A 23,860-nucleotide genomic window follows, 5' to 3' on the forward strand; every position below is an offset into this window, starting at 1 on the left:
GGCTAAGCCACTTACAACTTCACCAAACAGAGAACTCCTTTCATATGGTCAAGATGCCTGTGAAGAAAGTTTTCAAGAGTTAAAAAGAAAATTGACCACAACTCCTATTCTTGTGTTACCACAGGAGGGTGTAGATTATGATATTTATACAGATGCCTCATTTTAGGGACTTGATGTAGTTGGGTAGAGTAATAGCCTATGCTTCTCGACAGTTAAAAGAATATTAGACGAGATACCCTACACATGATCTAGAGTTGGCTGTTGTAGCTTTTGCACTGAAAATATGGAGGCATTATTTGTATGGAGCAAAAAGTAACATTTATACGGATCATAAGAGCTTGAAGTACTTCTTCACCCAAAGAGAGTTGAATATGAGGCAGATGAGATGGTTAGAGCTGGTAAAAGATTATGATTGTGAAATTAAGTATCAACCTAGAAAAGCCAATGTAGTAGCTGATGCCTTGAGTAGAAAGACCTACTTGTCTCAATTCACAAGACAGAAAGAGTTATTGGGAGAGTTGATTAAGGACCAAATAGAGGTGATACCGAGAAGGCTTGCCAAGTTAGATATTCAGCTTACTTTACTGGAAGAGATTAAAGAAAAACAAGTTGTTGATGAGTAGTGTCAGAAAATAAGTCAACAAGTGATTGAGGGCAAGATATCAGAATTCCACATGTTAGATGGTGTCCTCCGTTTCTGGAATCGCATATGCATTCCCCAAGATGCTGAGTTGAAGAGAAAGATTCTTGCGGAGGCTCATGATACACCATATACTGTTCATCCTGGAGGAACCAAGATGTATAAGGATTTAAAGAAAATTTAATAGGTGGCTAGGTATGAAGAGAGATATTGGAGATTATGTGACTAAGTGTTTGGTTTGTCAACAGGTGAAAGTAGAACACCATAAACCATCAGGTTTGCTTCAGCCACTCAGCATTCCTGAATGGAAATGGGAAAGTATATCAATGGATTTTATCACAAACCTTCCAAGAGTTCAAAAGGGGTATAATGCGATATGGGTGATAGTAGACAGATTAACGAAATCAGCCCATTTTCTTCCAGTAAAGGATAGCACTACGTCATATCAGTTGGCCCAGATCTATATTAGGGAGATAGTCAGAGTATGGTATGCCCAAGACCGTAGTGTCGGATAGAGATTCCAAATTTGTTTCAGCTTTCTGAACTAGTCTACAGAGAAACTTGGGTACCATATTGGCATTTAGTACAACATACCATCCTCAGACAGATGGCCAGACTGAGAGAACAAATCAGATACTTGAGGATATGTTGAAGGCATGTTGTATGGATTATAGAATGACTTGGCATGAGATGTTACCGTTTGTGGAGTTTGCCTATAATAACAGTTATCAGTCTACAATTAAGATGGCTCCTTATGAAACCTTGTATGGTAAGCGATGTAGATCTCCACTGCATTGGGATGAGGTAGGAGAGAAAGATGAGTTACATACAGCTCTTGGGCCGGAGATAACTCAGAAAATGATAGAAGATATCCAGCTAATCCGACGTAGAATGAAACAAGCTCAAGATAGACAAAAGAGCTATGCAGATTTAAAGAGAAAAGATGTGGAGTTTGAAGTGGGTGATAAAGTGTTTATTAAAGTTTCCCCCTATAAGCAGGTAATATGTTTTGGCTTAGCACCTAGATACATTGGCCCCTTTGAAGTGTTGTAATGAGTTGGAAAGGTACAAATTCTTACCTGGTTTAAGGAAAGGCCTCCATTAAGTATTTTTCCTTGTTTTCATTTTTCTTCTTTTTTTCTTTTCAACAAGGATCTGCCTTCTGTCAGATTGCAAAAATGTTATTAAATTGACAAAGCATGCGCAGGGGTTTCTCTCATATAACTGTAAAATAAAAAATAAGAAGAGAGAAGGTTGAGTAAACACAACAAATGAATGAAAATGAAAGATTTGAAATCAAGAGAAGAAAACAGAAGCCAGTATAAACTACCTAAATTGTATTGGAAAAACAGCGGCCTAAAATGCTTTGAAACAAAAGCTGGAGATCACAATGGACCTGGAAAAAGGCCTGCACCACCAGATAACCACCCTAAGAAACTTTGCAACACCGAATCGATGTAATAGTCTTAATGAGCAAAACTTCGACCTTCACTGCAACATAAATTCTTACTTGGTTTCAGGGAAGGCTTCCATTCATTATTTGATTTGCTAGTACTAATTCCTTTGCTGCAATCAATGGAAAAAAAATATATAAAAAGCCATCAAATCAAGGAATAGAACTTTTAATACCACACCAATAATGTTATCAAAGCAAAGGAGATAAAATCAAAAGACTATAATAACTTATCAAAGAAATGGTAGATATAACACTACTAACCTTGAGGAACCAGTCGACCTAACGCCCAAGGATGATAAGCACCATCAACAACAATATATGGTAGACAATATGTAGCACCCAAAGCTCCTACAGCACCCACCAGAACTAGAAGCCTAAAAAAGCAACAACAGCGACCACAGTTATTTCCCAGCATTTTCGGAGAAAGCAAAGCATGAACATCAAAAGATTTAAAAGAGCAAATACATCAGAGAAGAAACATGGTAGTAACACTACCCCGCTCTCAACCCAATGAATGCAAATGAAATCACCTATCAGTTGAATCAAGGGATTTAATGTTGGTACATTATAAACCCAACTTCAATAAAGGAAAGTAAACGATTTCAACCATGTGCGGTGAATCAATCACCCAGCTAACAAACTAACAAAGACGTTTAAGGGAAGCCCAAAACCTTTAAGCAAAGAGAGAACTACTATACCATGTCATTTCGGAATTCCCCAAACCAAGCTGTGGCTGAGCAACATAACCAGGAAATGCCATGCCAACAGCAGGAACTTCAATACCACAAGGATGTTGGCCCCAAATTTCCCCTCCACCATTAGTAATTGGCCTCTTTATAATCTAAAACAGGAAGGATATTAAACCGTCAAACCTATTTTTCAAAACATTAAAAAACATCACACTCTTAAGGAGATCACATTAGGAACTACATTTTGTTGTTCATTTGTCAAAACTTGAACCCCTTGATTACGTCATGAATAATGATATGAAACACCAAAAACATTATTGAAAATAGTATTTTCATATTGAACACTTAAGTTTACATAAATAATAATTGGTGGATTCTTAAAAGCAATATATCTCAACAAAAGGACTATTCATAGTATGTTAGTGAAATAGGTAAAAACTAAAAAAAAAAAAAAAAAAGCACGAACATCAAGACATTATTACTTGTGGAGTACCATCCAAGGGATGAATAAGCAATATGTCTCCAGGTACACTTCCTTCCTCTTTTTTTTTTTTTCACTTTTTTTTTTTGTTTTCTCTTTTCTTCTTTTTTTTTTTTTTTTTTTGTTTTTTTTTTTTGTTTTGTCTTTCTTTTTTTTTTTTTTCTTTTCAACAACCTGTCAGGCCGCAAGGATGTTATTAAATTGTCTGTAGCATGAGCAGCCGTTTGCCATCTATATCTACAAGACAAAAAAACAGAAGAGAGAAGGTTAGTAATCTATACAAATGTATGAAAATGAAAGACTTCAGATCAAAAGAAGAAAACAGAAGCTTGCATAAACTACCTATATTGTATTGGAACAAACAACAGCCCAATGTGCCCCAGAACAAAAGCTTGAGATCAAAGGACCTGAAGAATGCCTGTAAAACCAGATAACCACACTAAGAAACTTTGCAATAAAGAATCAGCGTAAAATTCTTATTGAGCAAAACTTTAACCTTCAATGCAACATAAATTCTTACCAGGTTTAAGGAAAGGCCTCCATTTAGTATTTTTCCTTGTTTTCTTTTCAACAAGGGTATGCCTCCTGTCAGGCTGCAATAATGTTATTAAATTGATTGCAACATGCGCAGGGATTTCTCATATATAACTGTAAAAGCAAAAATCAGAAGAGAGAAGGTTGAGTAAAAAAAAAATGAATGAAAATGAAAGATTCCAGATCAAGAGAAGAAAACAAAAGCCAATATAAACTACCTAAATAGTATTGGAAAAACAGCGGCCCAAAGTGCTTCGAAACAAAAGCTAAAGATCACAATGGACCTGGAGATCACTTCTTATTTTTTCTCTTCTTTTTTCTTTTCTTTTTTTTTTCACCATTTTTTTTCCTTTTCTCCTTTTCTTCTTTTTCCTTTTTCTTCTTTTTTTATTTTCAACAACCTGTCAAGCGACAAGGATGTTATTAAATTGTCTGTAGCATGAGCAACCGTTTGCCATCTATAACTATAAGACTAAAAAACAGAAGAGAGAAGATTAGTAAACAATACAAATGTATGAAAATGAAAGACTTCAGATCAAAGGAAGAACATAGAAGCTTGCATAAACTACCTATATTGTATTGGAACAAACAGCAGCCCAATGTTCTCCGAAACAAAAGCTTGAGATCACAAAGGACCTGAAGAAGGCCTGTAACACCAAATAACCACACTAAGAAACTTTGCAATACAAAATCAGTGTAAAATTCTTATTGAGCAAAACTTTAACCTTCAATGCAACATAAAATCTTACTGATTTAAGGACAGGCCTCCATTTAGTATTTTTCCTTGTTTTCTTTTTCTTTTTCATTTTTCTTCTTTTCAACAAGGGTCTGCCTCCTGTCAGGCTACAATAATGTTATTAAATTGACTGCAGCATGCATAGGGGTTTCTCATATATAACTGTAAATCAAAAGAGGGAAGGTTGAGTAAAAAAAAAAAAATGAATGAAAATGAAAGATTTCAGATCAAGAGAAGAAAACAGAAGCCAATATAAACTACCTAAATAGTATTGGAAAAACAACGGCCCAAGTGCTTCGAAACAAAAGCTAAAGATCACAATGGACTTGGAGAGCTAAAGATCACAATGGACCTGGAGATCACTTTTTTTTTTTTTTTTTCCCTTTTTTTTTTTCACTTTTTTTTTTCCTTTTCACCTTTTCTTCTTTTTTTCTTTTCAACAACCTGTCAGGCCGCAATGATGTTATTAAATTGTCTGTAGCATGAGCAACCGTTTGTCATTTATAACTACAAGACCAAAAAACAGAAGAGAGAAGGTTAGTAAACAATACAAATGTATGAAAATGAAAGACTTCATATCAAAAGAAGAAAATAGAAGCTTGCATAAACTACCTATATTGTATTGGAACAAACAGCAGCCTAATGTGCTCCGGAGCAAAAGCTTGAGATCACAAAGGACCTGAAGAAGGCCTGTAACACAATAACCACACAAAGAAACTTTGCAATAAAGAATCAGCATAAAATCCTTATTGAGCAAAACTTTAACCTTCAATGCAACATAAATTCTTACCTGGTTTAAAGGACAGGCCTTCATTTAGTAATTTTTCTTATTTCTTTTTCTTTTTCATTTTTCTTCTTTCTTTCTTTTCAACAAGGATCCCCCCCTGTCAGGCTGCAATAATGTTATTAAATTGACTACAGCATGCGCATGGGTTTCTCATATATAACTATAAAAGCAAAAATAAGAAGAGAGAAGGTTAAGTAAACACAACAAATCAATGAAAATGAAAGATTCCAGATCAAGAGAAGAAAATATAAACTACCTAAATAGTATTGGAAAAACAGCGGCCCAAACTGCTTCGAAACAAAAGCTGGAGATCACAATGGACTTGGAAAAAGGCCTACCAATGGGACAAGCATTTTTACACTTTCCATCCTCTTTTTTTTTTTTTTTCTTAATTTTTTTCTCTTTTTCTCCTAGTTTTTTTTTTTTTTTCACTTATTTTTCCTTTTTTCTCCTTTTCCTTTTTTTAGTTTTTCTTCTTTTTTTCTTTTCAACAACCTGTCAAGCCGCAAGGATGTTATTAAATTGTTTGTAGCATGAGCAGCCGTTTGCCATCTATAACTACAAGACCAAAAAACAGAAGAGAAAAGGTGAGTAAACTATACAAATGGATGAAAATGAAAGACTTCATATCAAAAGAAAAAAACAGAAGCTTGCATAAACTACCTATATTGTATTGGAACAAACAGCAGCCCAATGTGCTCCGGAACAAAAGCTTGAGATCACAAAAGACCTGAAGAAGGCCTGTAACACCAAATAACCACACTAAGAAACTTTGCAATACAGAATCAGCATAAAATTCCTATTGACCAAAACTTCAACATAAATTCTTACCTGGTTTAAGGAAAGGCCTCTATTTAGTATTTTTCCTTGTTTTCTTTTTCTTTTTCATTTTTCTTCTTTTTTTCTTTTCAACAACAATCTGCCTCCTATCAGGTTGCAATAATGTTATTAAATTGACTGCAGCATGCGTAGGGGTTTCTCATATATAACTGTAGAAGCAAAAATCCGAAGAGAGAAGGTTGAGTAAACACAACAAATGCATGAAAATGAAAGATTCCAGATCAAGAGAAGAAAACAGAAGCCACTATAAACTATCGAAATAGTATTAGGAAAACAGCGGCCCAAAGTGCTTTGAAACAAAAGCTGGAGATCACAATGGACCTGGAAAAAGGCTTGCACCACCAGATAACTACACTAAGAAACTTTGCAACACCGAATCGGTGTAAAAGTCTTATTGAGCAAAACTTCAACCTCCAATGCAACATAAATTCTTACCTGGTTTCAGCGAAGGCTTCCATTCATTATTTGATTTGTTAGTGCTAATTCCTTTGCTGCAATCATAGGGAAAAAATATAAAAATCCATCAAACCAGGGAACAGAACTGTTTAACACAGCAACGATAATGTTATGAAAGCAAAGGAAAAAGTCAAAAGACAATATAGTAACAGATCATCTAAGTGGCAGATAAAACACAACTAACCTTGAGGAACCAGTTCGAGATGTCTAACCTAACAGGCAAGGATGATAAGCACCATCAACAGCAATATATGGTGGACAACATGTAGTACCCAAAGCTCCTACAGCACCTGCCAGAACTGGAAGCCTAAAAAGTAACAACAGCAACCACAGTTAATTCCCAGCATTTTCAGAGAAAGCAAAGCATGAACATTAAAAGATTTAAAAGAGTAGATATATCAGAGAAGAAACATGGTAGTAACACTACCCCACTCTCAACCCGATGAACACAAATGAAATCACCTATCAATTGAATCAAGGGAAATATTTAATGCTGGTACATTCTAAACTCAGCTTAAATAAAGAAAAGTAAATGATTTCAACCATGTGCGGCGAATCAATCATCCAGCTAACAAACTAACAAAGACATTTAAGGGAAGCCCAAAACATTTAAGCAAAGAGAGAACTACTATACCATGTTATTTCGGAATTCCCCAAACCAAGCTGTGGCTAAGCAACATAACCAGGAAATGCGATGCCAACAGCAGGAACTCCAATACCGCAACGATGCTGGCCCCAAATTGCCCCTCCACCACTAAGAATTGACCTCTTTATAATCTAAAATGGAAAGGTTATTAAAGGGTTAGACCTATTTTTCAAAACGTTGACAAAAATCACTCTTAAGGAGATCAATAAACAGAATACTTGAAAATAATTAATATGAAGAACCTTGTATGACATCCCATTATTAGGAACTGCGTTTCGTTGTTCGTTTGTCAAACCTTGAGCTCCATGATTACATCAGGAATAATGATCTGAAACACCAAAAAAATTATTGAAAAACTAATGGTATTTTCATATTGAACGCTTAAGTTTACATAGATAATAATTGGTGGATTCTTAAAGCAATTTGCCTCTCCAAATATGTATGTCAGTGAAAACTATCATATAAAAACTAAAAAAATAAAAGAAGCACAAATACAAAGTCAAAAGACTGTAAATGAAATAATTATTACCTCTGGAGTGTCATCCAATGGATGAATAAGCATGAACAGCCTTGGATGAAAGACAAACCTCCACGTCCTGCCAATGGGACAAGCTTTGTACACTTTTTTTCCTTTTTTTGTCTTTTCTCTTTCTTTTTTTTTCCTCTTTTTTTTTTTTCATTTTTTTCTTTCTTTTCCTTTTCCTTTTTTTTTTTCTTTTTCTCTTCTTTTTCTTTTTCAACCACCTATCAGGCAACAAGGATGTTATTAAATTGTCTGCAGCATGAGCAGCTGTTTGCCATCTATAATTGCAAGACCAAAAAACAGAAGAGGGAAGGTTAAGTAAACTCAACAAATGAATGAAAATGAAAGACTTCAGATCAAGAGAAGAAAACAGAAATCAGGATAAACTACCTAAATTATATTGGAAAAACAGCTGCCCAGAGTGCTCCAAAACAAAAGTTGGAGATCGCAATGGACCTGGAAAAATGCCTACACCACCAAATAACCACATTAAGAAACTTTGTGACACCGAATCAGAGTAAAAGTCTTATTGAGTAAAACTTCAACCTTCAATGCAACATAAATTTTTACCTAGTTTCAGGGAAGGCTTCCATTCATTATTTGATTTGTTAGTACTATTTCCTTTGCTACAATCAATGGGAAAAAATACAAAAATCCATCAAACCAAAGAACATAACTATTTAACACCGCAACAATAATGTTATCAAAGCAAAGGGAGAAAAAAATCAAAAGACAAATAGTAACTGATCAAATAAGTGGCACATATAACACAGCTAACCTTGAGGAACCAGTCGAAGGCTTCCATTCATTATTTTTCCTTGTTTTCTTTTTCGTTTTCATTTTTCTTCTTTTTTTCTTTTCAACAAGGATCTGCCTCCTGTCAGGTTGCAATAATGTTATTAAATTGACTGCAGCATGCGTAGGGGTTTCTCATATATAACTGTAGAAGCAAAAATCCGAAGAGAGAAGGTTGAGTAAACACAACAAATGCATGAAAATGAAAGATTCCAGATCAAGAGAAGAAAACAGAAGCCACTACAAACTACCTAAATAGTATTGGGAAACAGCGGCCCAAAGTGCTTCGAAACAAAAGCTGGAGATCATAATGGACCTGGAAAAAGGCCTGCACCACCAGATAACGGCATTAAGAAACTTTGCAACACCGAATCAACGTAAAAGTCTTATTGAGCAAAACTTTAACCTTCAAATGCAACATAAATTCTTACCTAGTTTTAGGGAAGGCTTCCATTCATTATTTTTCCTTGTTTTCTTTTTTCTTCTTTTTTCTTTTCAACAAGGATCCGCCACCTATCAGGCCGCAATAATGTTATTAAATTGACTGCAACATGAGTAGCCGTTTGCCATCTATGGCTGCAAAAGTAGAAAACAGAATAGGGGAGGTTCAGTAAACTCAACAAAGGAATGAAAATGAAAGACTTCAGATCAAGAGAAGAAAACAGAAGCCANTTATTTAAAGTTTTGTTTTAGAAATAACGACGAGAAGAGGTATATAACAAAAGTGAAAGGAATGGAATGTTAACTCTTTTAAATAAAAAAAAAAAAATTGGAATGAAGAACATTTATGGAATGCCATAAGAAAAATCTTTAATTTTAAAACTTTGAAATGACATATTTTAAGAAATGGAGCTTTTCTAGTCTATTTGAGGGGGTGCCACTCTAAAGTTAAATCTAACCTCTTGGACTGAGGAAAGTGTGGGCTCTTGACTGGTTCGTAAATTGTCTTGCATTGGTAAATTCTAAATTCTAATGCTTTACGTAAATGTCGAATAAGGTCGAAGTATGTAATTCTATCTATCAGCCTACTGAGACAGTTTGACAAGGAAAGCAATTAATGAATAGTGAAAAACAAATACTTGCAGTCTTGCCAGCGTCACTCATCATTCAGCAATTTTTGTCCCTACGACATATTCATAACTTCTTAAACTTCAAATATGTAATAACTATTATAAAATCAAAACGTTTAGCAATAGGATCGGACCAGTTTTTGTGTCTTTACACTTGAGCAATTTTAAATAATTATACATGTGTCGATAGGACCGATGTGTGAGCACTGAACAGGGACATAATCAGGATTTTTAGTCAACTAGGTTAAAACATCAACTATAAATTGAAACACTAAATCTTATAACTTAGGTTTATTAAACAAAACCAAATCCCAAAATCTCTACAATTTAGGGTTTTATCAATTCTTTAAACCATTCAAAATTAATTCAATAACTAACCAAAATTTATCAAACTCATCTTAAAGTAACAACTAATTAACTCATACCTCAACATAAACAAGAATAAATCAAAACTCATATGATCATATCAAAATCTAAGAATTTAATCTTCAAATTTCAAATCCATTTATTAAACACAACAAAAACCCTATAACTTATGATCTTTCATCAATTAAGAAAGCTAAAAAAAAAAAAATTTAAATAAATAAAAAAAAAAACATCATCTTATCTTGTAATCTAAAGGAGTAGTAATTCTTGAGTATCAAACTAAAGGAAAAAGATAAAATAAGAGGAAATAAAGAAAAAGAAAAGTTAAAAAAGTGTTAATTGATAATTCATTTTTGTGAGTCAACAGGAATTTAAATGGGGTCAAAATTATAAATTCTATAAAACATAAAAACTTTTTTTACTTTTTAAAAAAGTTGAGTAGGTTCAATTGAATCTACAAGTTTGTATGTGGCTAAGTGCCAGAGGGCATACTAATTGTAGCATCATAATTCATATGCATCATCATGCAGAAGAAACGATAGTCAAGTTCAGAATAATTAGAGGATATCCCTGGAAAGGATATCATAACATGATGCATAAGCTGCTTCATACAAATTGCTGAAGGATAACCTAATGCTATTATTATTCATGGTAGACAATTCTGCAGCAGCCAATGGAGCAATTATTGTAATGTACGATCTTGACAGCAACCAAATCATTTAAAGTTACAAGAATAACAATATGGGAAGTGCAAGACTAACCATATTAGTCGGAACATAACCACCACGTTGAGTTCAGCATATGGATCGTTCTCCCCATTAACAAACACTGAAACGTATAATGATGAGAGAGTCTATTGAGATGCTTCCTGAGATGCTTCCACAAAAGAACTCAAAGAGCTGATTACAGATTCGTATATCTCAATTCCTCTCAAGTACACAGTATCTTTCAGATGCTGCAAGATAGAATAAGGTAGGAAAAAGAATCAGCACTAGATGCAAAGGACACTGCATAAAGATAGACCGGTAATCAGACAAACCTCATTATGGTCATGCAACAAGATAGGGGTATTTGACATTGGGGAGAAACCAAGAGTGGGAATTCCTAGCTCTCTCATGAAACGAGCATCAGTAGTTGAAGCCAAAATTTCAGGCTTTGCAAGTTTTCCTCCAGCTGCTGTGATAGCTTGCTTGAAAACAGACCACCAAGGATTTGAATCATTTGTTAGGGTCATTAGAGGGCGCCCCTTGTAGTCCCTTAATGGTCCTAGCTGAATTATCTGCATTAATATGTGAGTAATCAACACAAGCTTCCACTTAGATCTAGTTAATTACAAAGAAAACAAAAGGAGGAAAATAGAATATATAAAAACTTGAAATCAATCGACTTCACATTGACTTTCAACAGTATATTTAAAATCATGTAACTACTATTTAGGAGTGAGTACATTTGGCCTTGCAAGTGAATGAAAAATGATTAAGTGATAGACAGAGCTCCATCATCACAACACAAACTGAAACCAAGAGATTAAGTGTACAAATACCAATTCAACTGAATTACACTGAACTTATTGTTTCCATAAAAGAAGGGAAATATTTCTGTATCATTTTAAGATTTGATTAAAATCAAGTGACAAGTATCCAACAAAGAAGGATACTTTCCCAATTCAGGATCCAGGACTAACAGAGCTTTTCTAGGTGAATGATCCTAGTCCTCTTCTTATGTCAAAGAAGCAGAGTGTTCAATTTCACTGGTAATCGATCTTATGTGAAAAAACCCTTTGAACAGAATCCAAGGCCAACAACAAAAGATAATTTGAAAACCTCTGCTCCATATCAACTTAAAAGAGGGTTTTATTAAAATTGTTGGGTGGAGAACTTGAAAAAAAAATTATCACTATGAGTTATCTGAGACCTAGTTTACCCTACAACAGAGGACATACAACTTTCATATAAAAAGCACAATTCATTTGGCTCCATGATTCCTAGATATCATGTACACAAGTATGAAGTACTTATAGCTCAGTCACAACAAATCCCCATGCAGAAGGCACTGATCAGCATAAGTACTTACCGAAAGAAAACAGATCATAAAGACCACAAACACACTAACGTTTTAATGCATGCTTAATTTACTCTTCGAAGAGAATGAATGGTATGTATAGATTTTCTTGGTTAATTTGGGATAACTTAATCTAATTTAGCTTCAACAAATGACCAAATCACTCTTGACACTTATATTTAAATGCAGGCTTGATTTACTATAGAGAGAATGATGTGGATACTTTACACTAACTGATTCTGGATTAGTCAACTTAGCTTCTCCAACTATCATTCGATATGACCGAAATTATAGCATATGGCACATTTGCTATCACTATTCACACAACCTACTCTTGCTCATTTCATACCTCATTATAACATACGCAATCGTTGATTCTATTAAAAACGATGCAAATTGTCATAACTGACATTAGAACAATCAACTTTACACAAGCACGATCACTACCCAAAAAAAAAAAAAAAAAAAAAACATTTTCATTTCCATTTTCCTTCCATTTCTACGTTAACTTGTATAACATCGAAATTAATAAAACACCAAAACTAACCTCATATGTCATGTTCCTCATAGAGGGGGCCCATTCTTCTGCAATTCTCTTCCGCAAAAGATCCGGGTCAGCTGTAGGTGGCAACCTAATATTAAACCCGGCTTCAGCCTCTGAAGGTTGCATGTTCATTACAAACCCCTTCATAAACACAACTGAACAATTAACATCATGAACACAAAATCAAATATTAATAACCAACTTTAATTTGACTCAAATACTCACAGTTGGTGATGGCGTCCCGGCTTTCAAATAAACCGGATTGACCGAAATAACCTTGGAATTCGCCGCTTTTCCTGCCTTAACCACATCAAACTGAGTGTCTCTAAATCTAGTAATCATTTCAACGCTCTTCATCAAGTTCTCCATAGCACTGTTATCGAACATCCTGGAGCCGTGCCCCGGTACACCCACTGCTTTAATTTTCAAATTCCAAGGTGCCCTGTCCGCGTAGAACACTCTAAAGTCATCGTTCGTGGAAGCCTGTCCTTCGTCCATCACAAACCCCACGTTCAGCTCTCGAAACTCCTTCGATTCAACGAACTTCGCCATCCCATCCGCCGCCCCGATCTCCTCGTCGGGGACGTAGGACACGTGGATGGTCCGGATTGGCTGGAACTTTTTGGTGAGTTTCAAGTTGCGGATGGTTTCGAGGTATTGCATGGAGATACACTTGTCGTCCTGGGCCCCACGGGCGAAGATTTGGCCGGTTTCGGGAGAGTGAAAGGCGGAGAAAGGAGGGTGGGCCCATTTATCGGGCTCGGCGGGGACGGAGTCGAGGTGGGAGTTGAAGAGAATGGAAGGGAGAGAAGGGTTTGAGCCCGGCCAAGTTAAGAGAAGGAGGAGTTTGTTGGGGACGAACTCAAGGATTTTGGATTGGATGCCGATGGATTGGGCTTGGGTTAGGAGGAAGGAGACGGGTGCGGTGTAGTTAGGATTGGGGTGGGCTGTTTTGAATCTTAAATATTGTTTGTAGCGAGTGATGGGTTCTGGTTCTTGTACTTCTTGTTGCTGTGTTGAAGAAACGTGGGAAGCAAGAAGGGTTGCTGTGAGTATGAGAAGTAGATAACGGAAGGTGGCGGCCATGGATTGCTCACTGTGGAGAAGCGTGACTGCAGTGAGGAGTGAAAGTGAGTAGCTGGATCAGATGGACGATTAAATTGTCAATCCAAAGATGGAAAAATATTCATAAAATACTATTATAATTTTAATGAAAGATGGAAGAAGAAGGCACCTATGAATTGATTTGAAAGAGGTGAAGATTGAAAAAGAGGGTGTAGGTGTGACAATTTGATTGTGTTGTGTGTGGTTTCTCTGCCAAGCTCAGGCCAATGTGAGATTGTAGCTCGACCCAGAATGATCTTGACAACTATGATAGATCGACCTAGCATAAGCTCGTCTAGCCGTAGCTCGACCCAACATAAGCTAGTTGCGGACAATCCGAAGAATTAGTCAATCAATCCTCAGATTACTTCAAATCCCGGATATTGCGAGAATGACTAGATCAACAGTTGTCATTGCGCGATCATAGCGCCTAATCGCAAGGATATCGGAATTATGATTCAAACTGGTTGTAATCCCCTTAATTTCGCTCTTTCCTTTATGTAATCTTATATATAAACCCCCTAAAACGATGAAGAGGGGGATACGAATTCTAGATTAAAACTACATTGTTAGCTCTCACAATATATACAAAAAACATAATGGACGTAGGCTGTTAACTTCGCCGAACCACTTTTGTTACTACTGGAAAATTAAGGGCTGACGTAGGAAATCACGTGATGGGGGGGTGACCTGCTCCTGTCAGAACGGTAAACACACGTCAGGCCTGCCAATAGCTATGGAGCTCCCACGTGTCCCTTTCCCTGCTCTAAATCGAGTAAAATCAGTTTGGAAGGTGGGAAATGTGACATAAAGCCGGATTTACTCCTGACATTCACACCAACCCATGGATTTACTGATGATTACTTGCCCTCACCTCACTATAAAAAGAGGAAGACCCATTCATTAAGGGGATTCGACTATTTTTACACTGGAAATTAGCTCTCTCTCTCTCTCTCTCTCAATACTTTGTATTCACTTTTCTTGGCCAATCATTTGTAAGTCAGTCCGCTGTTGCGACCTGACCCACTATATTAATACAAATCAGTGGACGTAGGACTTGCTACCTTAGCATCCGAACCACTTTAAAAGGCTTTCATTGCATTTACTTTACGTTTTATTCATAATCACGTGTGTCTCTTGACCAATCAACGTTACGCACGTGTCAATTAGTTGGTGTCAAAAATCACGCATCAACAGTTTGGCGCTAGAAGGAGGGCCCAGATTTAGTATTCATCCTTCATTAGGAGAATCTCTAACCTACTTGTCCTACAGCAACATATGGCCCGCCAATCTGAACCTGAACAAGCTAACCAGCGCGTTGAGGGAGTGCCCCAGACCCAAGGGGATACCCCTTCCAGAATACTTCCATCCCCACAAATTGCTGCGGTGGATATCCCAGCAACTTCGCAGTTTGACCCCGCCATTAGAGGCTACCTGGAGAGGTTCGACAATACTCTCTAGACGGTCAACCAAAGGTTGAACCGTCTGGACCAAGGCGTGCCCTCTAGAACAGTTGGGGCGGTGCAACGGCCAAAAACGCTTGCAAGTCGCACGAAAGCGCGACGAAGGGAAATAGCCCGTGCCGTGAGCACTGCAGCACGTAGACATAAGGGTAAGCAAGTGGCAAAAAGCAAGCCTACAGGCTCCAAAGGGCCAGCGAACACAAACCGTGCCCCGAGCAGGGTGCCGACAAAACTGAGACTCGGCAAAAAAAAAAATCCCGAGCTGTCCCATGCCACGTCGCAAGTGAACCCGAACAAAAGTACTGGACGGGGCGATTCTTATCACCGCCAACGGAATGATCCTGATCGCTATCGTGAGGATGTTCTTTACACCTCACGGGGCGGTTCGTACCACCGCGAGGGTCGTGAAAATACCCCGCACCATCCATCGCCTTCACACGCCTCCAGCCAGCGTGTGTCGAGAGCGGTCGAAAACGCCGACCGAGGCGAAGAGGAGTCCGACCTCTGGACTCTCCTGAATCGTAATCGCGAGGGCCGGACTCGCGTGGGTGAAAGCAATCCCCAATTGGCTCCGTTACCGCAAATTGAGGAGTTGCAGCGAGCTCTGGACAGGCTGAGAGAGCAGCAGAACGAGTAGGCCCAGGCTGCCTCTGCATCTCCCTTCTCTCCCGAAGTGTTGGCCGTTCCACTCCCACTAGGTTTCAGAATGCCCGACATGCGGCTGTTCGATGGGAACCATGACCCGCAGGATCACTTGCATGAATTCAATGACCTGATGAAGCTCCACCAGGTTTCGGATCTTGCAAAATGTCGTTGCCTGGCTGTGACTCTAACCTCTCATGCCAAGCGGTGGCTAAGGTCACTCCCAGCTGGAACGATCAGTTCGTGGCCTCAGATGAGCACGACGTTCCTACGGCACTTCCAAGCAAACCGGAAGTTCTCGATGCCTTTGAGCTATCTCAGCAACATAAGGCAAGAAAGGGACGAGTCCCTACAATCTTATATCGACCGTTTCCACAGGGAACTCAACAAGGTGGCTCACGCCCCCGAAGAGTCGATCCGAACTCTCATAATAGCCGGAGTTCGCCCGCAAACCGACCTATGGAAATAACTACAGGCTGAGGACAATGTTTCCCTCACCAGATTCTATAACCTCGCGGAAAAGTACCTCCACATAGAGAATTCATTGGCGGCACTACGACGTCGCGACCACGGATCTTCGGGCAGTATGTCTGGTCGGGGAGAAGGTAGAAGAGCTGATCGCAAAGGAGACGTTGACGATCAGCGAAAATGAAAGAAACCCCGCTACGAGCACAAAAAATCCTATGCCCCGGTTCCTCGTTGTGACTGCGACAGGCCCCAATATACCCCGCTGAACGCCTCTGTGTTTGCCATCCTTGATAAGTCCAAAGAAGCCAGTCTGCTCGGAGAACCCGAACCCATGAAAACCTCTACAACAGCCAAAAATAATAAAAAGTACTGTCGCTATCATCGGGACAATGGGCACCATACTGACGAGTGCCGAACCCTGAAACAAGCAATCGAAGAGCTTATCAAGAAGGGACATTTCAAGGAATACATCGATGACTCTGCTCCCTCGAGAGAAAAAGATCGGGGGGAGCCAAGTAAGAAACGTCGCAATCAGAAAGGGGTGCTCGGTCTCAACTTGATTTTTGGGGGACCACACTTCGCTGGGAATTCACGAGGTGCCCAAGAAAGGTATGCTCGTGAAGCTCATCACGGCCCCATTAGAGTAATGAGTGCGGATCGGCGACCACAAAAGATTCACCGGGAGGAAGAGATTTCCTTCTCCGAACAGGATGCGGCTAGGTTACACCATCCCCACGATGACGCCCTTGTAATCACTCCCCTGATAGGGCGCTATAACACCCAGAGAATGTTGGTGGATAATGGGAGTGCTGTGAATATCCTGTCGCATCTACCTTCGAGAGGATGAATTTGGACGAGGCCGACCTGAAGCCCGCCTCGTTCCCGCTATACGAATTCACAGGAGATCATCTACTCCCCAAACGAAATACTTGGTCTGACTATAAAAAATAACCTGGGACTGACTAATATAGGAACAAATGGAATTGTTAGGTTTGATTATTATTATACTATGGAATTTTGATATATAAAAGTATCCAAATTTCGGCCATCCTTATATCATGGATAAGTATTCAAACTCATGGTTTAGCAGTATTCCTGGAAAAGTTATAACAAATTATAAATGCAACTAATTACATCCTGATTATGGTTCGACAATGGAATGTAGACCTCAATGATACCTTGATCTATCGAATTTCCAGGCATTCTTAAATGGTGGATAAGTTATGGATCGGTATTTGCCCTATTACCATTCTATAGCTAAATTGATGGTTTGACAGTGAAGTTATCGACGATAGCAGGCTTTGAACAATCGTAATTACGGACAATGGTTAGGCAACGAATTCCATACAATTCGTTAGACAATTTTTTGAAGATGTCGAACTATAATATTAATAAAAAATGAAGTGGCTTAATTTCTTTTCGAGTTTATATCAGCCAAGCTGCCGCACTATCATATTAATAAAAAAATTGAAGTGGTTGAACGTCTCTTTCAGTTGAAAATTTCAGTATCAGTCTATAAATGATATTGAAATATTCAACACTTTGCGCTACAATCAGTTTGCTACCGTTTCGCATCCCATTATCCAATAAGTTGTCAACACTTTTTCAATCAACGTGTTTATCTGTTACTAGATGTCTGTTAATTTCTCTGGAGCAACTTTTATATTGTTTGATACAGTACCCCATAAACTGATTGGGTTGTCATGTTCTCAACTGCTAAACAAACAAGGCAACGATCAGAAAATAATCCCAAAAACTTTGAATAAATTGAATAGATAGACATGCGTTTTCAAAATCAATATAAGGATTATCAATGTGAAGGAACCATCGGAATTTTATTCTATGACAAAAATTCTCACATAAAAAATTAGTTCAAATTTATTCCGTCTGTTTATTTCCTAATTCTATTTAGATAAAATAAATCAAGATATATTCTAACGTGAAGTAATAAAATTATAATTACAAGACTAAAATACTGGATAAAACATAAAAAAATATTTAATATTTTAATAGATATTTAATAACAATATTAGACAAAACTGTTTATAAAAATGTTAAAAAATAAACATATTCAACAAACATCAATCTAAATATATTATAATCTTAATTAAAAAAAACTATAAACAACCATTTCTATTATAGATTTAAAAAAACTTTTGTAGTATTATTGATTAAACAAGACTGAAGTCAAACTTTATGCATGTTTCATAACCATATTGCCGAACAACAATTAAAAAATTAATAAATATATTATAATATCATCGTATCATCTTTGACTTGGATACTTAACAAAATATTTATTACCCTTCCTTTAAAAATGTATCAACATGATTTTATTATTAGTAAATTACAGTGTTTATTTATTATAATATCTCAACATTTTGCCAAACCATCATTAACTACCTAACTAATATGTTGCACACTTAATAAAATATTTATTACGGTTTTCTTTAATATTGTATAGGTAGTCTACTAATGTTTCGTATTACCTTATCCAAACAATTATTAACAATTTTTCGATCGACACGTTTATTTATTACCAGTTGTCTGTTCAAATTCCACCTTTTTGTATCATATTCTCCTATAAATATTACTCTGACATCAATCACCCATTTAACTTTCTCCAGATATTATACATTTTAATTGTTCATTTCTTCTCTACAACTTAATTTGAAAATGGTTGACAAAACATCACAACCAAAAGAATCTGCAACGAATATCAGCAACGACCTCAACAATAATAATTCTCCACCAAGGCAACCAAAAGGTATGAATGTTCCACATCTTTTTGTATCCTAAGTTACAAAATGTTAAACAAAACGATAATACATATTTGCGGGAATATAAAAACCATATAAAAAAAAAAAAATTATATGTCAAGAATTCATCTCACAATTATATTTACAGATTCATGTTACAGTTTCCATATATTTATAAAATTTGATTGTATATTGTTTCTGCAAATGGTTTAGACATTTTTTAGGAAATGCTGGAATTGAGGGAAATTTTCAAAAAAGTTGACACAAATCTGGATGATCTACATATTGTTAGAGAAAAATTCAGAGAAGTCATTGAACAGATGTTAGAAATCATGCAATCTGCCATGGACATTATCTATAACATAAACAAAAGAGAGTATGCATATGCACTACAGGAATTGAACAACTATAAGAGAAATAGAAAATAAACACCATCTACATCATCCCAACCCACTTCACATATGAAAAACCGATGTACGTATTTCTTTTATAATAAAAGTATTATTCTCAATGTTCAACTTTATCTTGATTTTGATGTTACTCGTTAATTGATTGAAAATTGTTCCTTTAATTGATGCATTGCACTTACTGTTTAATGAATCTACTAAAAATTCTCCATCTTGATACGTTGGTTTTGATTTAATTATTCCATCTTCACACATTGGATGAGTATTAATAATAATTATATAACTACATTACATACACATTCCAAAAATCTAACCATTTTAAATAAAAACATATAAAGATGGAAGTTTCTGTTTTATAGTTTTACAATTATTAACCTAGAAATTAATTGAGTTATCATGTTTTTAACTATAAAACAAACAAAGCTTTTGAATGAACTGTGTGAATAGACGTTTGTTTTCAAACCTTGGTTGGGGATTACTGATTTTAAAGAAATATATGAACCCTATACTATGAGAAAAAAATTGACCAGTCAATGTCAAACTTGAAAATGAATATAAGTTACAGAAATTGCAAAGCTCAATATAAATTTTAAATTTAAATAATTGATCTTGATAATATTAATTGATATCAATAATTATAAAAGTACAATTATTAATTTTATCTTAATACAACTCTGTACGTATATAAAATTTATATTTATTATAAAACTTATATAATTTAACAATTATGATCTCTTAATCTAATTACTTTATTCTATTATAATAAATTTGTTTACAACCTATTTCAAAAACATTAAATAAACATATCCGCGCAACGCACGACCCATCTTTAGTTCATAAATAATTTGCAATACATATTACAGTGAAAACAAACATTTACATATATAATATTATAATTTTAATGATGTCATTATAAAAAAAAAAAAAAATCATTCAAATTCTGTAAAACAAAAGGTGTAGAGACCTTGTTAAAAGAAAGAATTTAAAATGTAAGAACTTAAAATTTTATTCTATCTATGATAATTATAATGATTAATTACGTAAAAATCTGCTAAAATGATTAAAAATCGTCATCTGGGTTACTATTTAATAAAACTTCTCATAATATTAGAGCGATGAGACTTTAGAATCTGAATCTTTGGAGGGCCGAGGCCCGAGGGCCTACAATAATTACCCAAATCTATCAAAAAAAATCAAAAGTTATTTTTTTACTATTAATAAAGAAGAAAAATAGAATCATAATCGCTACGTTGGTGCGCGTGGGGAATTTATTAGACAATTGCAATTACAAACTTCATGTCCTAGGAGGATCGTCCAACTCTAATTTGATTGGACAATCTTCAGACCTCTTGCGTCAAAGCCCCGGGAAAAGTCTTAGTAGGACGATGTCGCACCCAAATCGGAGCCACCCTCTCTCACGCGCTCACTTTACGTGTAATCAACTCCTCTTCGTCTTTAACACACGACTAGAACTAGAACTTGTTTTGATGAGACCAAAGTACCAAGTCTCAGTGTTCTAAAATGGCAGGATCTTTGAATTCACGCGCCCAGGTGGCGGTGTTGTCTGTAATGATTCTGCTATGTTTAACTGGAAACAACAACATCGTACCGGTCACAGAAGCCATCTGGTTAAATATACCGAGTTCAGGGACCAAGTGTGTGTCCGAGGAGATACAAAACAACGTCGTCGTATTGGCTGATTATTACGTGGTCGACGAAGCTCAACCTGAAAATCCTTCCACTGTCTCTGTTCGGGTATCTATTAATCCTGGTTTAAATTCATAATATAACTTAAAATATTCAAATCTCTATATGGGTATGCCCATTTTTATGGTTTTGATAGTGATTGAGTTTTGTGGTAGTTGGAAGTACGATCTGTTGTGAAAGTTGTGATTGATTTGCTATGGTTTCATTTTCATGTTGCTTTTGAGCTTTAATCATCCGTTCACTTGCCTTTATAACACCTACTGAACTGGTAATAAGCCCGATGAGGAAGTTGTTTTTTTATAATTTTGGGCTCTTAATTTTTGAATTGGGCAGCTGAGCAATGATCCTGTTGCATTTATTTGTTTACTAGTAGAATATGAAATTAAAACTCTCGTGATTATGATGATGAGTTGCCTGCATTAGATATTTAGCATTTTTCTCCTAAATTCAGACTTTTTTTTTTCACAAAGTAATATCAGATATGTACTGAGTGTGTGGAAATTTCACTACGCTAGAATTGAATGAAGTAACTTGTTCTATGCTTGGCTTACTGATAAGACGATTGCTTCTGCTATTTTTCAATATGGTGAACCAATTGGGCCTTTGCAAGGGGTCTGCAATTATGGGGTCAGTAGTTTCACTTGTAACTTATAAACTGTCTCTCTTTTATTTAGGTCACAACTCCATTTGGAAACAATGCTCACTACAATGAAAATGTTACTCATGGTCAATTTGCATTTACAACTACCGAGGCTGGCAATTATTTGGCATGTTTCTGGTTGGGCAACCAGCAACAAGGTACAAGCACAACTCTAAGTCTTGATTGGAGAATCGGAATTGCTGCCAAGGATTGGGACTCAGTTGCAAAGAAGGACAAGATCGAGGCACGATCCTTAAATTCTCAATTTCCTTGGAACTAGAAATATTATCATCAATCTTATACATTTCTACTTTCCTGTTTATCTGATTATGCATGCACCACATGTCTCCATGTAGGGTGTTGAATTTCACTTGACGAGACTTGAAGCTTCAGTGAAAGCCATCCACGATAATCTGCTCTTCCTCAAGCACAGGTCTGTGTCTCTTCCAAATTTAATCTCTTTAGGAGGATTCCTCGCTGGTATCTGCCTTGTTTTATTGATTGGTTGCCACTGACAAAAAGAAAAAAAATATAGTTTGATTTCTTCACTGGCCTGATGGCGAATTAGCCTCGCTAAATCGCTAATATAATATTGCTATTGATTGTTGTTTGCTAGTCAATTTGTTGTACAAAGTATAAATAATCTGAGTTACAAGAGTTACAAAACATGAGGTTATCTTACTCTTTGATCACTTAGACCTCTCTACAGAACATGTGATAGAACTGGAGTGAGTGGTNATATTAAATAAATTCTTTTATAGGATTTTTGAGCTTATTTTATTGAGTTGATATATTCTTAAATGTTAAAGGATTTTTTAGTAAATTTATATTAAAAATATTTTTTTACATTTTCTTAATTAAACAATTAATATTTTAAAAAAATTAATATTTTTTCTCATAAATTATAACTTAATAAACTCTTCTTCATAAGTTTTACTTAAATAAATCATTCCAAACGATTCCTTAAATACATTATAGAATAATGAATTTTCTTAGACACCCATTGATTTAAGTGCTTTTTTTTTGTAGAAGCACTTTGAACAAAAAGTGTTGAACTAATTATTTGGCACATCATATACAAAGAACTATTTCGCAAAACATTAAAAGTACTTTTGCTGGTTCATATTTTCTTTCCCAAAGCAGTACGGTAAAGCATAAAGAAAGCATTCTAAGATCTAAATTAAAGCTCTTGTCAAATCAAATCAAATATGCCTTATGTAATAATCAATTTTCTTGTACAAATTTTGTTTTAATTCCCCACAAAAATTATATAATTATATTTTTCTATATCCTTTTCACTATACGAGGTTGGATTTGATTTACTTTGGTACCTACAGAACCAATTCAGGACACAAGTTTTCATATTTATCATATTGGTCCAATAAAATAAAGGCAATAATACTATGTTCAAATTTAATGGAATTTTTAAAACATCTTTAAAACCATTTTCTAGAAATAATATTAAATTACAATATAAATTAACAGAACAGAATTCACAAACTGCAATAATTATGCAAGTTATATCAAATATCAACCATTCAAAGTCCATTAATTGGACTACTTAGAGCATCTTAAATGATTTTTTATGTCATCTAAACTCTTTATTATAAAGAGTTTATTCATAAAAATAAGAGTCTAACATACTTTTTATTCTTTAAATATAAGTTAAAAAGTGATTTTGACTCTACGCATCTAAGAGCATCTCTAATTGTGCTCTTTATTTTAAAGAGCATATTTTACATAAATAAAGAGCATCTTCATTAATTTCTAAATATAAAGAAAAACAAATTGTATTCAAATCCAATGGATTATTTAAATTAGACTTAATAAATAAGAGAGCGACTTAATATAAGAGATAATTAATAATAAAATGCATAGAAACTTGTAATTTACTAAATAAAATAACCATAGATAGTGCAATTTAACTTTTTAGATGTATTATCCAACAGACTATTTCTAAATATAAAGAATAAAATTAAATTTGTATTCAAATCCAATGAATTATTTAAATTAGAATTAATAAATAAGAGAGAGACTTAATATGAG

At 35.6% G+C, this 23,860-nt stretch overlaps 2 protein-coding genes and 2 long non-coding RNA genes across 4 annotated transcripts; 1 reads left to right on the forward strand and 3 right to left on the reverse strand.

The window, feature by feature from the left end:
• Nucleotides 1-3,414: 3,414 nt before the first annotated feature.
• LOC116110684 lies at nt 3,415-3,826 on the reverse strand. The gene is made up of 3 exons (XR_004124938.1): nt 3,787-3,826; nt 3,609-3,684; nt 3,415-3,503 (listed from the first exon to the last, which is right to left on the reverse strand). It is a non-coding gene; the product is annotated as an uncharacterized LOC116110684 (long non-coding RNA).
• Nucleotides 3,827-7,973: 4,147 nt separating this feature from the next.
• On the reverse strand, nt 7,974-8,617 carry LOC116110685. The gene is made up of 3 exons (XR_004124939.1): nt 8,567-8,617; nt 8,359-8,414; nt 7,974-8,256 (listed from the first exon to the last, which is right to left on the reverse strand). It is a non-coding gene; the product is annotated as an uncharacterized LOC116110685 (long non-coding RNA).
• A 2,163-nt stretch (nt 8,618-10,780) lies between these two features.
• LOC116110645 (aminoacylase-1-like) lies at nt 10,781-15,152 on the reverse strand. The gene is made up of 5 exons (XM_031396863.1): nt 15,040-15,152; nt 12,850-13,762; nt 12,628-12,765; nt 11,059-11,298; nt 10,781-10,974 (listed from the first exon to the last, which is right to left on the reverse strand). Exons 1-5 carry the CDS (start codon nt 15,150-15,152, stop codon nt 10,873-10,875), a joined length of 1,506 nt encoding a protein of 501 aa, XP_031252723.1. The 3' UTR covers nt 10,781-10,872.
• Nucleotides 15,153-20,921: 5,769 nt separating this feature from the next.
• On the forward strand, nt 20,922-22,329 carry LOC116110646 (transmembrane emp24 domain-containing protein p24delta5-like). The gene is made up of 3 exons (XM_031396864.1): nt 20,922-21,222; nt 21,849-22,058; nt 22,171-22,329. Exons 1-3 carry the CDS (start codon nt 20,989-20,991, stop codon nt 22,327-22,329), a joined length of 603 nt encoding a protein of 200 aa, XP_031252724.1. The 5' UTR covers nt 20,922-20,988.
• The last annotated feature ends 1,531 nt before the right edge of the window (nt 22,330-23,860 follow it).

Source organism: Pistacia vera, unplaced genomic scaffold (assembly GCF_008641045.1).
Source record: "Pistacia vera cultivar Batoury unplaced genomic scaffold, PisVer_v2 Contig609, whole genome shotgun sequence".
In the NCBI taxonomy this organism is placed as follows: Eukaryota; Viridiplantae; Streptophyta; class Magnoliopsida; order Sapindales; family Anacardiaceae; genus Pistacia; species Pistacia vera.